General features: G+C 41.5%; 1 protein-coding gene across 1 annotated transcript; it reads right to left on the reverse strand.

Moving 5' to 3' along the window:
- Positions 1-4,908: 4,908 nt before the first annotated feature.
- On the reverse strand, positions 4,909-14,567 carry trim108 (tripartite motif containing 108). Its single transcript, XM_060920486.1, has 6 exons — positions 14,055-14,567; positions 11,923-12,018; positions 7,567-7,800; positions 7,357-7,427; positions 7,129-7,244; positions 4,909-6,516 (listed from the first exon to the last, which is right to left on the reverse strand). Exons 1-6 carry the CDS (start codon positions 14,484-14,486, stop codon positions 5,966-5,968), a joined length of 1,500 nt encoding a protein of 499 aa, XP_060776469.1. The 5' UTR covers positions 14,487-14,567; the 3' UTR covers positions 4,909-5,965.
- Between the last annotated feature and the right edge of the window lie 1,812 nt (positions 14,568-16,379).

Here is a 16,379-nt window from a genome sequence, read left to right on the forward strand (position 1 = left end):
ACTGCTTTCTGTGGCTCTGACTACGTCACAGTCACTGTTGCGCTGATTGGTCAGAGCGTTGGCCTATACGCACAGAGACAGTTTGAAAGACAGCGGGTTGTTCCTCCCACACCCTTCGGAAATGTCTACGATCGAGACCAGACTAAATATTCACATTTAGTCTGGCTTGCCAGGCTAGTAAGACATAATAAATGAAACAAAATCAATATTTGGTGTGAGACGACCCTTTGCTTGAAAAAAAAAGTAGTCTCAGGTAGATGGAGTGCAATTTAATAAGGAAATGAGCTGTAGGTTTTACTGAGCATCTTACAGAACCAGACACAGTTCTTCTGGACACTTTGTCACACTCGCGTCTTCATTTTGCACCAAAACCCAGCAGCCTTCATTATATTCTCTTTTTTCATCTGAAAAGTGCGCTCTTATGGAACATGCTGCTCAGATACAAACTATTTTTTTCTGTAACATTTAATTTTGTGCTGGAAAACGAACGTTTGGTCCTGACTTGATAATGTAGACGTCATAAAACAGAACTCTATGACAAAGTTTGTATGAAAAAAAAATAGGGTGCCTAAGACTTTTGCACAGTACTGTGTATATATGTATTCATGCTCCCTGAGTACTTGAACAAACAATCCACACCCCTTCGTTAATCATCAGTTGATGCATCTGAACAGATTCTTTCTGTCAATAGTGTAAATACTGTGCATCCATACACAGTCTGGAAGGGAATGGGGTTAGGATAAGCATAGATCATTTTTGCATTGTGTAAATACAAAAAGTCCATTTTAAACTGTGCTGACTCAGCACATGGAAAGGGCCACAAAATGTCGTAATCTAGGTCAAGCTGGTTGGGTTTAACATGACACAGTGCAGTTTTCATGATGAGCCCTGATTTATTCTTGTTTCTGGATGTGGAAATAGAAACATCATGTTCATACCCACAAAAGATCAGCCTGTAGCTGAAAAAAGGAAAACAAGAGCTGCTATGACTTAAACACTGAAAAACACAGTTTACACTCATGCATGACTTCATGTTTCTAGATTGTAATGGGGAATAAATATAAAGACTTGCCAAAAAACAGTCAGTTAGAGCTGCACACTGGAGATAGAACAATATTTATAACATATCTTTGAGGTACATAGCATATGTATTGCATTCATAAGGTCCCAGTGGTTGGTGGGGTTTTGGAAAATGTATATTTCAAAATGGGAAAACATTAATAAAATATTTGGAATTGGGATCTTGAAGGAAAAAGAAATACATAAACAAGTTAATTTGAAGACAAGCTTTATTGAGGTTTTTCGTGTCAGAACAGGCTTATAATTTAAAAACACAGATGTTTGTTCATTATCAAAATCACTTATCCATTGTGGGTCATGGGTGAGTTGGAGCCAATCCGAGTGAACACTGGGTGAGATACAGGGTTCACCCTGGACAGGTCGCCAGTCTTGACAGACAGCCATTCACACTCTGAGCAATTTAGAGTAGCCAGTTGACCGAATCCATATGTCTTTGGACTTTGGGAAGAAACTGGAGCACCAGTAGGAAACCCACACAGGATCTTGGAGAAGATTCAAACTCCATACAGAAATACCTCAGTTGACCAGTAGGTTGCTGTGAGGTGACAGTGCTAACCACACCATGTTAAACTAATAACTAAGAAATGAATAATTGGTAAAAACACATACATATATAAACAAGAAGCAGGTGTAACGAATGACAAAAGGGCGGCGCTAGAACAGAAGAGAACCCAAGCCTATACAGATAAATATTAACATGTTTAAAAATGCAGTCTGCTTTTTAGTCATCAAAGCATTGGTGTTATTTCCTTCTTCTCAAATATCTACATACAAAACCCACAAGATTTTACCTTCAAGAGTAAAAATAGATATTAAATAAAGGTTTTTATTCTATCCACATTCACTGGATATGAGCAATCGCGTGCTCTGATTGGCTACTCTACTACTAGGCTATCAGCTCATATACCATGAGTAGAGAAAAACAAAATAGCCGAGTGTGTTGCTGAACCAACCGAGGATGAAATAAAACCTCTACTCGAAAACAAAACCCCAAAACATACCAAAAAAAAAGCAACAAAATATGGAATAAAAGTATTAGATGGTAAGAACATGTCTTTTTTTAAATTATTTTTCAAGAATAATTATTATTATAGCATTTTTCACAAATTGCTACTGTCATTTCGCCGGTTTGTTTACATTCTAAGTGGAAGTTATTTTGTTGGACATTTTGTTTAAAGTTTTTATTTATCGAATTTGCAAAAAACAAAAATAAAAATGCTCCGTTTCTCAAAGTTCAGTGAAAGTGGATAGAATAAAACAGTTATTCTACTCACTCTTGTCGTACATGGCTTATAGCCGATGAGGTGTGTAACGCTGAGTTGGCTATAAGCCATGTATGATGAAATTGAGTGAAATAACTGTTAAGTGTAAAGAAACCTTGACCCATGTCTTTTCAGTTAACAGGCTAGACATACACATCATATGTAAAATAATATTTGTGTTTGTTTTACACTAGTTAAGAAGTGTTCCTATCTAGAATACACCATGGTTAGAAGAATATACTCTTAGAAAAAGAGGAAGTGTGCAAGTGCTCTGTGAATAAGTAAGGATGCTTAACAGCCAGATATTTAAAGGGTTCTACTCAGAGTCTTTTCTATGTACACTATTTACAGAGAATCTTAAAGGTTCCTCAGAGGAACAGCTGAAGAACTCTCAAGGTTTTTTTTAAGCCTAAGAGCATAGATCCAAGGTTTTATATCTTATTATTTTGTCACTTTAGTCAAATCAAATCAATTTACGGTATTTGTATAGCATTTTTAGCGTCTGATCAGGGCTGTGTCTCGCTGCTTGTGTTGACTTGCTGACTTTAGGACTACGGTTGTCGTGAACAGTTTTGCGCTCGGGTTTCCGTCGGTGGGGGGTTTATAGCATCAACGAAGCTGGCTTTATGCTAGGACTGTTAATGTTATAGTCATGTTTTCTGTTGTTGCCCAAATGAGGATGGGTTCCCTTTTGAGTCTGGTTCCTCTCGAGGTTTCTTCCTCATGTCGTCTGAGGGAGTTTTTCCTTGCCACCGTCGCCACAGGCTTGCTCATTGGGGATAGATTAGGGACAAAATTAGCTCATATTTTAAGTCATTCAAGTTCTGTAAAGCTGCTTTGTGACAATGTTTATTGTTAAAAGCGCTATACAAATAAACTTGACTTGACACTTTTAATAATAAATATTGTTGCAAAGCAGCTTTACAGAAAAATATCAATTTTAAACCTATGATTTAATGTGAATGAACAAGATAAACTGTGAGTAACTGCTCACTTACGTATCCCCTGCCCTCACTTACAGTGGTGCTTGAACGTTTGTGAACCCTTTAGAATTTTCTATATTTCTGCATAAATATGACCTAAAACATTATCAGATTTTCACACAAGTCCTAAAAGTAGATAAAGAGAACTCAGTTAAACAAATGAGACAAAAATATTATACTTGGTCATTTATTTATTGAGGAAAATTATTCAATATTACATATCTGTGAGTGGCAAAAGTATGTGAACCTTTGCTTTCAGTATCTGGTGTGACCCCCTTGTGCAGCAATAACTGCAACTAAACGTTACCGGTAACTGTTGATCAGTCCTGCACACCAGCTTGGAGGAATTTTAGCCTGTTCCTCCGTACACAACAGCTTCAACTCTGGGATGTTGGTGGGTTTCCTCACATTAACTGCTCACTTCAGGTCCTTCCACAACATTTTGATTGGATTAAGGTCAGGACTTTGACTTGGCCATTCCAAAACATTAACTTTATTCTTCTTTAACCATTCTTTGGTGTAATGACTTGTGTGCTTAGGGTCGTTGTCTTGCTGCATGACCCACCTTCTCTTGAGATTCAGTTCATGGACAGATGTCCTGACATTTTCCTTTAGAATTCGCTGGTATAATTCAGAACTCATTGCTCCATCAATGATGTCAAGCTGTCCTGGCCCAGATGCAGCAAAACAGGCCCAAACCATGATACTACCACCACCATGTTTCACAGATAGGATAAGGTTCTTATGCTGGAATGCAGTGTTTTCCTTTCTCCAAACATAACTCTTCTCATTTAAACCAAAAAGTTCTATTTTGGTCTCATCCATCCACAAAACATTTTTCCAATAGCCTTCTGGCTTGTCCACGTGATCTTTAGCAAACTGCAGACGAGCAGCAATGTTCTTTTTGGAGAGCAGTGGCTTTCTCCTTGCAACCCTGCCATGCACACCATTGTTGTTCAGTGTTCTCCTGATGGTGGACTCATGAACATTAACATTAGCCAATGTGAGAGAGGCCTTCAGTTGATTAGAAGTTACCCTGGGGTCCTTTGTGACCTCGCCGACTATTACACGCCTTGCTCTTGGACTGATCTTTGTTGGTCGACCACTTCTGGGGAGGGTAACAATGGTCTTGAATTTCCTTCATTTGTACACAATCTGTCTGACTGTGGATTGGTGGAGTCCAAACTCTTTAGAGATGGTTTTGTAACCTTTTCCAGCCTGATGAGCATCAGCAACACTTTTTCTGAGCTCCTCAGAAATCTCCTTTGTTCGTGCCATGATACACTTCCACAAACATGTGTTGTAAAGATCAGACTTTGATAGATCCCTGTTCTTTAAATAAAACAGGATGCCCACTCACTCCTGATTGTCATCCCATTGATTGAAAACACCTGACTCTAATTTCACCTTCAAATTAACTACTAATCCTTGAGGTTCACGTACTTTTGCCACTCACAGATATGTAATATTGGATCATTTTCCTCAGTAAATAAATGACCAAGTATAATATTTTTGTCTCATTTGTTTAACTGGGTTCTCTTTATCTACTTTTAGGACTTGTGTGAAAATCTGATGATGTTTTCGATCATATTTATGCAGAAATATAGAAAATTCAAAAGGGTTCACAAACTTTCAAGCACCACTGTATGTCAGAATGCAAGCAATCGAAGGAATAGGACACTTATTATGAATGTTGACTTCAACAAATAATTAACCCCGAAACAAGTAAGTAAAGAGCAGTGTTCTCCGCAGGGATTTCAAATGACATCCTGGTAAACTGGCATTTTAAAATAGCATTTTGCTTCTTGAAATAGCGTCAAAATCCACCCTATATGTTTTGTAAATACATTCAATCGGTAAACAGGAAATCGATGTGTGACAGACCTGAAAACAGTATAGACGGTATAGAACCCCAAGCTAAAGCTCGGTACTAAATATCAAGCAGTTGTGATTTGAAGTTGCTGAGAAAAGTGTTATGAAAATTTTGTAAATCCACCCTATATGTTTCATAAATACATTCAGTCAATAAACAGGAAATTGATGTGCGACAGACCTGAAAACGGTATATATGGTATAGAACCCCAAGCTGAAGTTTGGTACCAAGTACCAAGTGGCTATGATTTGTGGTTGCTGAGAAAAAGGGCATTTCGGACGGATGGAGATACGGATGGATTGATGGACAGAGGTAAAAACACAGTATCCCCCCCCCCCCGGAGCGGGGGTATAATTAATACAATTGATTGTGCTATTGCTAATTGTCTATAAAATGCATCTCAGATGATTTTTAATCTGAAAATGGCACGTATATCCAGTTTTGTTCCAGTAGTCATGATTAACCATGAGGCAGAACCCTAATGCTCATTAATATTCATTAGCTTGCTAATAATCTCCTCAAGGAAAGGGGGATCGTTTTCCATTTCAATATGAGCAGATGTCTTTTTTTGTAATCAGATTTCCGTATGTCCCTCTTACTCTGTCTCAAGCCTAAGTAGAAATATGATGCATTATTTTGAAGGGTTACATAAATACTTGTTACAGCCTTGCCTAAAACCAGAGAATATTAACCTCATTAGGCAATTCAACACACAGATGAATATGTAGAGAGGTGTGAGATCAGTGAAAAGTAATTCTAGGTTGGTATCATGGATTGTGAGCAGAATTAGAACTGTACGAACATATTGAGATTGGGTCGATGTTCATTCCATCCAGGTAAGCTCCTGGGAAAAGACTTATAGAGCAGGGCAGGTCAGATTTGTATGGGGTCATGAAAATCAGAGTCATGGTGTCTGCATTGTAAAAGGAGACCTGTTTTCTGTCACAGTCCAGATAGAGCCCTACTTTACTGAACGTTGTCTTGACCGGGATGGGAAACTCTGTGCCATTGAAGCAGGCGTTATATCCTCGGCCATTTATAAGATGGAGATATACATCTTTTGGATCTTTTGATTTTACTGATTGTTTTTTGGATTGTTTTTCCACCTCTGTCTTAACCCCTATACTCCAGTCTAACTTACTTCCAACTTCTATCTCCCAGTAGTGCTGGCCAGACTGGAAGGTCTGCTCAGACATGACACCTGGGTTGTAGTACTTGAAATAACTGGATTGTCTGTCTGCCTGCCGTACACGTGATCCTCCTGGTGACACCTTCAGGTAAGAGTCTCCAGGGTCCTCCAGGGTTAAGATCTCTGGAACTGGAGTACAAAGTAGGAGCATCACTAATGGATATGAATAATGGACTAAAAGTGCAAGGTTTAACATGCAACAAGATTAAGTGATGAGCTACCAAACAATTTCATTCTTTCTTAGAAACATTAGCAACTTTTAAATGCATTCAGCAAAAATTCACTTGGCCAATAATACACCATCCATCCATTATCTGTAGCCACTTATCCTGTTCTACAGGGTCACAGGCAAGCTGGAGCCTATCCCAGCTGACTATGGGCGAGAGGCGGGGTACACCCTGGACAAGTTGCCAGGTCATCACAGGGCTGACACATACAGTAGAGACAAACAACCATTCACACTCACATTCACACCTACGGTCAATTTAGAGTCACCAGTTAACCTAACCTGCATGTCTTTGGACTGTGGGGGAAACCGGAGCACCCGGAGGAAACCCACTTGGACACGGGGAGAACATGCAAACTCCACACAGAAAGGCCCCCCTTGGCCGCTGGGCTTGAACCCAGGACCTTCTTGCTGTGAAGTGACAGTGCTAACCACTACACCACCGTGCCGCCCACCAGAATACACTGATTTAAATAATCTACATTGTCTTAAGTTCACAGATGTAAATTGTTTACCTGGACTGACAGCTCCCAACATGGCTTTCCATACAAAGAACTGCAGGTGAGTCTCATACGGGCCGAAGAACATGGAGTCTAGGCTCACATTAAGCCCTTTTACCCGTGACTCATACCTTCAATATCAGGAACAACATCAGTAAATTTATTTAGAAACAAATCTGCCAGATTACTTCTCTAAGGATACAAGGAAACATTTGCTATTGATATTAACAATGTTGAAATTACCTGACATCTGGATTCTCGTTGTTTTTTATTTTCATTCTTTCTGTAGCAGGAAATCCTGTTTCATTCCACCACTGTAAAGGGAGATAAACACATTAAAGTAATGATTTTCCTATAATTAAACAAGGTATGATTATTAAAAGGGTTAAAACTAGATTACAATATAAACATGCCACATTGGTTAATGCACTGTGAATATGTGTGTGAAGTTACCTGTAAAAAGCAGTCAGGTTGATTAATAGCCAATGCAGACTGAAAAACACGCTCTAACTCTTTTCCATCCATCAGTCTTTTGTTGATCATGGACGCGTTTTTGGACATGGCTGTAACGGCTTCCTGCTCTTGAGTCTCCAGCTGCTTTTTTATTTCCTCCTCTTTCTTTTTTAGGAAGCTGTGCATCTCCTCAAACCGAGCAGATATCTGGACTGATAGCTCTTTGGGCCTCATCTGTAGGGGTTAAAGAGGTATTTTTGGGTCGAATTAAGGCCTAATTATACTAGTATAGTAAGCCATCCAGTGTCTTGCATGAGTATTCAGCCCACTTGAACTTTTCCACAGTTTTGTTACAACACTGAACCAAAGTGGATTTTAGCATTTGATTTGATTTACACAATATGTCTAATATTTAAATGTTCACAATATGTTTAAATTGAGGGCGGCATAGTGGTGTAGTGGTTAGCACTGTCGCCTCACAGCAAGAAGGTTCTGGGTTCGAGCCCAGTGGCCGACAGGGGCCTTTCTGTGTGGAGTTTGCATGTTCTCCCTATGTCTGTGTGGGTTTCCCCCGGGTGCTCCGGTTTCCCCCGCAGTCCAAAGACATGCAAGTTAGGCTAATTGGTGGGTGTACCCCGCCTCTTGCCCATAGTCAGCTGGGACAGGCTCCAGCTCACCTGCGACCCTGCACAGGATAAGTGGCTACAGACAATGGATGGATGGATGTTTAAATTGTGGCACAATGTTAATTAGACTGTTGTCGGCTGCATAAGGGTTCACTGCCTGAGTCAAGCTTTGTCCTGGGCTTGTTTTGATTCATGATGTTGCTGTTTGTTTAGATATTTACTCTGGAGCATTCCAGATGCAGGTGTAGTTCTATTGAGACATCTAATGTGACACATTAATTACATACATTAATTACCTCCTCCTCCTCCTCTTCTTGGACTTCTCGAGCGCCTTCAACACCATCCAGCCCCTTATGCTTCAGGACAAACTGAACAGGATGCGAGTGGACCCCTGCCTGGTCACCTGGATCTCCAGCTACCTCACCAACAGGCCACAGTACATCAGGCTGAAGGACATCACGTCTGACACTGTGATTAGCAGCACCAGAGCACCCCAGGGCATGGTGCTGGCCCCTCTTCTCTTCACCCTGTACACCGCAGACTTCTGCTACAACTCTGAGCTGTGTCACATTCAGAAGTTCACCGATGACACAGCCATCGTGGGGTGTATCAGGGATGACAGAGAGGAGGAGTATAGGAGCCTGGTGAGGGACTTTGCCGTTTGGTGCAACAGGAACCATCTGCAGCTCAACACCATGAAGACCAAGGAGCTGGTCATTGACTTTGGGAGGTCCAGACCAAGGTCACGACCAGTTCTGATCGAGGGAGTTGAGGTGGATGCTGTGGATTCCTACAAGTACCTTGGGCTGTGGCTGGACAGCAAGCTGGACTGGACTTGCAACACCAACCACTTGTACAGGAAGGGACAGAGCAGGCTGTACTTCCTGAGGAGGCTGCGGTCCTTTAACATTTGCAGGAAACTCCTGTGGATGTTCTATCAGTCCGTGGTCGCCAGTGTCCTGTTTTACACCGTGGTGTGCTGGGGGGGGCAGCACGTCCAAGAAGGACACATCCAGGCTGGACAACCTGATCAGGCGGGCCGGCTCTGTGGTCGGCATGAAGCTGGACTCTCTGGTGACAGTGGCAGAGAAGAGGTCTATGGACAAACTACTGAGCATCATGGACGATGCCAGTCACCCTATGCACACCGTCATCAGCAACCAGAGGAGCCTGTTCAGTGACAGAATGCTCCTTCCCAAGTGCAGGAAGAACAGACTTAAAAACTCCTTTGTCCCTCACGCCATCAGACTGTACAACTCCTCTCTGGGGGGAGGAGGGGTAACAGGAGGACAGAGGACGGGAAGGAGCAGTAGCCTAGCCTAACAAAAAGCAATACTGGACAATGTGCAATATAAATGTGCAATACCTCTCCTGCTGGACTTTTTTTTAGTATATGTGAATACTTAGTTTAATGTATCTAGAAGTTTTCTCTATTTTCTATTCTCTGTTTATCCTATAATGATGCTGCTGGAATTTTAATTTCCCTGAGGAAAGCCTCCCAAAGGGATCAATAAAGATCTGATCTAATCTGATCTAATCTAATCTAATCTAATCTAATCTAATCTAATCTAATCTAATCTAATCTAATCTAATCTAATCTAATCTAATCGTAGTCTCTATTCAACTGTGAATGCTGATGGCAACTGGTTACACTGGAACTAGTTTTGAATCAATAAATTTAATTCTTATCTAATCCAGTCCATCCATTATCTGTAGCCGCTTATCCTGTACAGGGTCACAGGCAAACTGGAGCCTATCCCAGCTGACTGTGGGCGAGAGGTGGGGTACACCCTTGATAAGTCGCCAGATCATCACAGGGCTGAGACACAGAGACAAACAACATAGCCTAACCTGCATGTCTTTGAAACCTGGCGGCCATGTTTGTTTATAAATGGTCACAATCGCTTGCTAGTTCAGAAGTTTTATGTCTCCAATGTGTGACATCATGTTGTCTTGACAGCCATGCAATATCATAAACCATATTCAACGCTCATTCTCCATTGGGTAGAGTGACGTAATACACATAGGATAAGAAGAAGAAGCCTTTATTTGTTATATGCACACTCAAGCACAGTGAAATTCGTCCTCTGCATTTAACCCATCTGAAGCAGTGAACACACGCATGCACACACACAAGTGAGCAATGAGCACACATGCATACCCAGAGCAGTGGGCAGCTACAGTATGCTACAGTGTCTGGGGAGCAGTTTGGGGTTAGGTTCCTTGCCTCAGCCTAAGGCTGCCTCCATGTTAACCTAACCGCATATCTTTGGACTGTGGGGGAAACTGGAGCACCCAGAGGAAACCCACACAGACACAGAGAGAACATGCAAACTCCACACAGAAAGGCCCCCCTCGGCCACTGGGCTCGAACCCAGAACCTGCTTGCTGTGAGGCGACAGTGCTAACCACTACACCACCGTGCCGCCCAAAGAGATTGGATAAGTGATATGCAAACAATATTGCATGCTGTCAAACCAAATGAATGAAACCCGCTAGAAGGGAATAGAATACATGTTTTTATTCCATCGAAAAAGTGTCCTGTATGTATAATAATATGGGTTGTTTTATCTCATCTCCCATCTCATTATCTGTAGCCGCTTTATCCTGTTCTACAGGGTCACAGGCAAGCTGGAGCCTATCCCAGCTGACTACGGGCGAAAGGCGGGGTACACCCTGGACAAGTCGCCAGGTCATCACAGGGCTGACACATAGACACAGACAACCATTCGCACTCACATTCACACCTACGGTCAATTTAGAGTCACCAGTTAACCTAACCTGCATGTCTTTGGACCGTGGGGGAAACCGGAGCATCCGGAGGAAACCCACGCGGACACGGGGAGAACATGCAAACTCCGCACAGAAAGGCCCTCGCCGGCCACGGGGCTCGAACCCGGACCTTCTTGCTGTGAGGCAACAGCGCTAACCACTACACCACCGTGCCGCATGGGTTGTTTTATATATTGGCCACTTTATTAGGAACACCCATTAACCTGCAGTTTAATGCAGTTCTCTAATCCCTTATAACAGCAGCACAACGAATAAAATCATGCAGATACAAATCAAGAGCTTCAGTTAATGTTCACTTCAAACATCAGAATGGGGAAAAATTGTGATCTCAAAGTGGGACTTTCACTGTGGCCACTGTGGGTGTTGGTTTGAGCCAGATGGACTGGTTTGAGTATTTCAGAAGCTGCGGATCTCCTGGGGTTTTCACACACAACAGTCTGTAGAGTTTACACAGAATGGTGCAAAAAACAAAAAACACTGAGTGAGTGAGCGACAGTTCTGTGGGTGGAAACAAACGTCTTGTTGATAAGAGAGATCAGAGGAAAATGGCCAGACTGGTTTGAACTGCCAGGAAGAATATAGTAACTCATAGCAACTCTTTACAACTGTGGTGAGCAGAAAAGCAGCTCAGCATGTAACAGCAGAACACCACATTGGGTTCCACTCCTGCAGCCAAGAACAGGAATCTTAGAATCAAGAACTCGTTCCTATTAAAGTGTCCGGTGAGTGTAGATTCATGACATACCTATAATAACAATTAAGTCCATTTCTCTTCCAGGGTGTAACACTACAAAATGTATCCTAATGAATACTAACGCAAGACCTATGTATTCTAATAGGGTAACATTTATATTTACAAAAAAAAAAATCAAAAGATTTCAGTTTTGATTGTATATGTCTAAGAAACGGTGCTTTACATGTACAAAAGAGTATTTACCCGAGTCTTGGTGACCTCAGTTGCTTGTTTTTGGGTCATGTCATTCAGCTGTGTGTTCTCGTTGATGAGGAAACCCAGAGCATCCTTGAGTGTTCCCTACACGATCACGAAACAATGAAAAGATCTGATTTGGAAGTGTGGATTTCTTTTCTACAGTGAAGCAATACTTCAGATGATACATTTCAGGGATAGAAAGAGCAGCTTTTCCTCAGCATCAGATACTTGTTACAACGTCATGCAAGCTGATTTTGACATGAAACATCACTTTGATGCTCACTGGACCTGCCATACCTGTTGTTTACTAGATTCTATGACTGTAGATGAACACATGCAGAGGCATTTAGAGTGTCTTGCTAAAGTATTCATCTCCCTTGGTGTTTGTCCTGTTTTGTCGCATTACAAGCTGGAATTCAAATGGATGTTTTGAGGGTTAGTACCATTTGATTTACACAACATGCCAATTTAAAGGTGAAAATTGTTGTTTTATTGTGACACAAACAATAATTAAGATGAAAAATCAGAAATCTGGAGTGTGCATAGGTATCCCCCCCCCCAGCCCAAATTCAATACTTTGTAGAGCCACCTTTTGCTGCAATTACAGCTGCAAGTCTCTTGGGGTATGTCTCTACTAGCTTAGCACATCTAGCCACTGGGATTTTTGCCCATTCCTCAAGACAAAACTGCTCCAACTCCTTCAAGTTAGATGGGTTGTGTTGGTGGACAGCAATCTTCAAGTTATGCCACAGATTCTCAATTGGATTGAGGTCTGGGCTTTGACTAGGCCATTCCAAGACATTTAAATGTTTCCCTTTAAACCACTCCAGTGGAGTTTTAGCAGTATGTTTAGGGTCATTGTCCTGCTGGAATGTGAACCTTCGTCCCAGTCTCAAACCTCTGGCCGACTCAAACAGGTTTTCCTCCAGAATTGCCCTGTATTTAGTGCCATCCATCTTTCCTTCAGTCCTGACCAGCTTTCCTGTCCCTGCAAATGAAAAATATCTTCACAGCATGATGCTGCCACCACCATGCTTCACTGTAGGAATGGTGTTCTCAGGGTGATGGGAGTGTTTTGTTTGCACCACACATGGCGTTTTCCATGCTGGCCAAAAAAGAAAAAAAATCAATTTTAGTTTCATTTGACCAGAGAATCTTCTTCCATGTGTTTGGGGAGTCTGCCACATGTTGTTGGGCAAACTCCAAACGTGTTTTCTTAAGCAATGACTTCTTTTTTTTCTGGCCACTCTTCCATAAAGCCCCGCTCTGTGGAGTGTATGGCTTAAAGTGGTCCTATGGACAGATACTCCCATCTCCACTGTGGATATTTGCAGCTCCTTCAGTGTTATCTTTGGTGTCTTTGTTGCATCTCTGATTAATGCCCTCCTTGCCCGGTCTGTGAGTTTTAGTGGGCGGCCTTCTCTTGTCAGGTTCGGAGTGGTGCCATATTCTTTCCATTTTGCTATAATGGATTTAATGGCACTCCCTGGGATATTCAAAGTTTGGGATATATTTTATAACCCAACCCTGATCTATACTTCTCCACAACTTTGTCTCTGACCTGTTTGGAGGCTCCTTGGTTTTCATGTTGCTTGCTTAGTAGCGTTGCAGAGTCAGGGTCCTTCCAGAACAGGTTGATTTATACAGACATCATGTGACGGATCATGCGACACTTTGATTGCCACAGGTGGATCTTAATCAACTACTTAAGTGACTTATGAAGTGAACTGGTTGGACCAGCTCTTATTTAGGGGCTTCATACCTATGCACACTCCAGATTTCTGTTTTTTTTTTTTTTATCTTAATTATTGTTTGTTTCACAATAAAACAACAATCTTCATCTTTAAAGTTGTAGGGATGTTGTGTAAATCAAATGGTGCTAACCCTCCAAAAATCCATTTTAATTCCAGCTTGTAATGCAGCAAAACAGGACAAGCACCAAGGGGGATGAATACTTTTGCAAGACACTGTATAATATATAATTTTAATGCCTACATTTTATCATCATTGCACTGGTATTAATAGCACTCCTTCTCTCTCTATATGTAGTTTTGCTGGAGCAAAGAGAATATGATAAGGTTGTTAAACTATACTTTGAAATCCCAAATCTTATGGATTTACATGTATACTGTATATACCTTGATTATCTGAGCAGCCTCCTTCACAGGTTGAAAATGGTGGCCTCGGTGCTTCTCTCCGTCTCGGCACACGACGCACACGAGTTTCTGGTCTGTTTCGCAGAAGAGCTTGAGTTTCTCATCATGATCACTGCACACCAGCATGTCACTTAGGGCTTGTGGTGTTTGTGTGGGTGAGGTGTCCGTCTGGGTTTGTTGTTTTGTAAGATGCTTCTTCACGGCACTCGTCACGTTTCTTAGAATTCGGCTGGAGTGCAGATCGCTCTCAGTGAAAGGCCTCCGACACTCAGGACACAAATTCTGGCCACTGGTGCCTTGCATGTGGCCGATGATGCACTGGCGACAGAAAGCGTGCTCACAGGACAGCATCACTGGATCAGTGAACTCGCTCAAACACATCGAACACTCGATCTGCCAAAACAAGGAATCCATTATAAACGAGGTGCCGTGTTGCTCGAGACGAAGCTCTGCTTTCTCTGACTTTGTATAAAGCTTTCACTTTTGATACAAGTTTGACTTACTTATTATTGTTCCTGGCTTGAAAAGCCATCCAACCAGTTCTAGTCCACACATTTACACATGACGCAGATAGCATGATGATTTGCATCAAACTCCTCTAGAATTTACATACAGTGGTGCTTGAAAGTTTGTGAACCCTTTAGAATTTTCTATATTTCTGCATAAATATGACCTAAAACATCATCAGACTTTCACACAAGTCCTAAAAGTAGATAAAGAGAACCCAGTTAAACAAATGAGACAAAAATATTATACTTGGTCATTTATTTATTGATGAAAATGATCCAATATTACATATCTGTGAGTGGCAAAAGTATGTGAACCTCTAGGATTAGCAGTTAATTTGAAGGTGAAATTAGAGTCAGGTGTTTTCAATCAATGGGATGACAATCAGGTGTGAGTGGGCACCCTGTTTTATTTAAAGAACAGGGATCTATCAAAGTCTGATCTTCACAACACATGTTTGTGGAAGTGTATCATGGCACGAACAAAGGAGATTTCTGAGGACCTCAGAAAAAGCGTTGTTGATGCTCATTAGGCTGGAAAAGGTTACAAAACCATCTCTAAAGAGTTTGGACCCCACCAATCCACAGACAGACAGATTGTGTACAAATGGAGGAAATTCAAGACCATTGTTACTTTCCCAGGAGTGGTTGACCAACAAAGATCACTCCAAGAGCAAGGCGTGTAATAGTCAGCGAGGTCACAAAGGACCCCAGGGTAACTTCTAAGCAACTGAAGGTCTCTCTCACATTGGCTAATGTTAATGTTCATGAGTCCACCATCAGGAGAACACTGAACAACAATGGTGTGCATGGCAGGGTTGCAAGGAGAAAGCCACTGCTCTCCAAAAAGAACACTGCTGCTCATCTGCAGTTTGCTAAAGATCATGTGGACAAGCCAGAAGGCTATTTGAAAAATGTTTTGTGGACGGATGAGACCAAAATAAAACTTTTTGGTTTAAATGAGAAGCGTTATGTTTGGGGAAAGGAAAACACTGCATTCCAGCATAAAAACCTTATCCCATCTGTGAAACATGGTGGTGGTAGCATCATGGTTTGGGCCTGTTTTGCTGCATCTGGGCCAGGACAGCTTGCCATCATTGATGGAACAATGAATTCTGAATTATACCAGCTAATTCTAAAGGAAAATGGTCAGGACATCTGTCCATGAACTGAATCTCAAGAGAAGGTGGGTCATGCAGCAAGACAATGACCCTAAGCACACAAGTCGTTCTACCAAAGAATGGTTAAAGAAGAATAAAGTTAATGTTTTGAAATGGCCAAGTCAAAGTCCTGACCTTAATCCAATTGAAATGTTGTGGAAGGACCTGAAGCGAGCAGTTCATGTGAGGAAACCCACCAACATCCCAGAGTTGAAGCTGTTCTGTACGGAGGAATGGGCTAAAATTCCTCCAAGCCGGTGTGCAGGACTGATCAACAGTTACCGCAAACGTTTATTTGCAGTTATTGCTGCAAAAGGGGGTCACACCAGATACTGAAAGCCAAGGTTCACATACTTTTGCCACTCACAGATATGTAATATTGGATCATTTTCTTCAATAAATAAATGACCAAGTATAATATTTTTGTCTCATTTGTTTAACTGGGTTCTCTTTATCTACTTTTAGGACTTGTGTGAAAATCTGATGATGTTTTAGGTCAGATTTATGCAGAAATATAGAAAATTCTAAAGGGTTCACAAACTTTCAAGCGCCACTGTATCACTGCTGAAATATTCTCGGCTCTTTATTATTTTGTTTCTTAACAGATCTTTGGTGTCTTTGTTGCATCTCTGATTAATGCC

The sequence above is a fragment of the Neoarius graeffei genome, chromosome 5 (assembly GCF_027579695.1).
Source record: "Neoarius graeffei isolate fNeoGra1 chromosome 5, fNeoGra1.pri, whole genome shotgun sequence".
Taxonomy (NCBI): domain Eukaryota; kingdom Metazoa; phylum Chordata; class Actinopteri; order Siluriformes; family Ariidae; genus Neoarius; species Neoarius graeffei.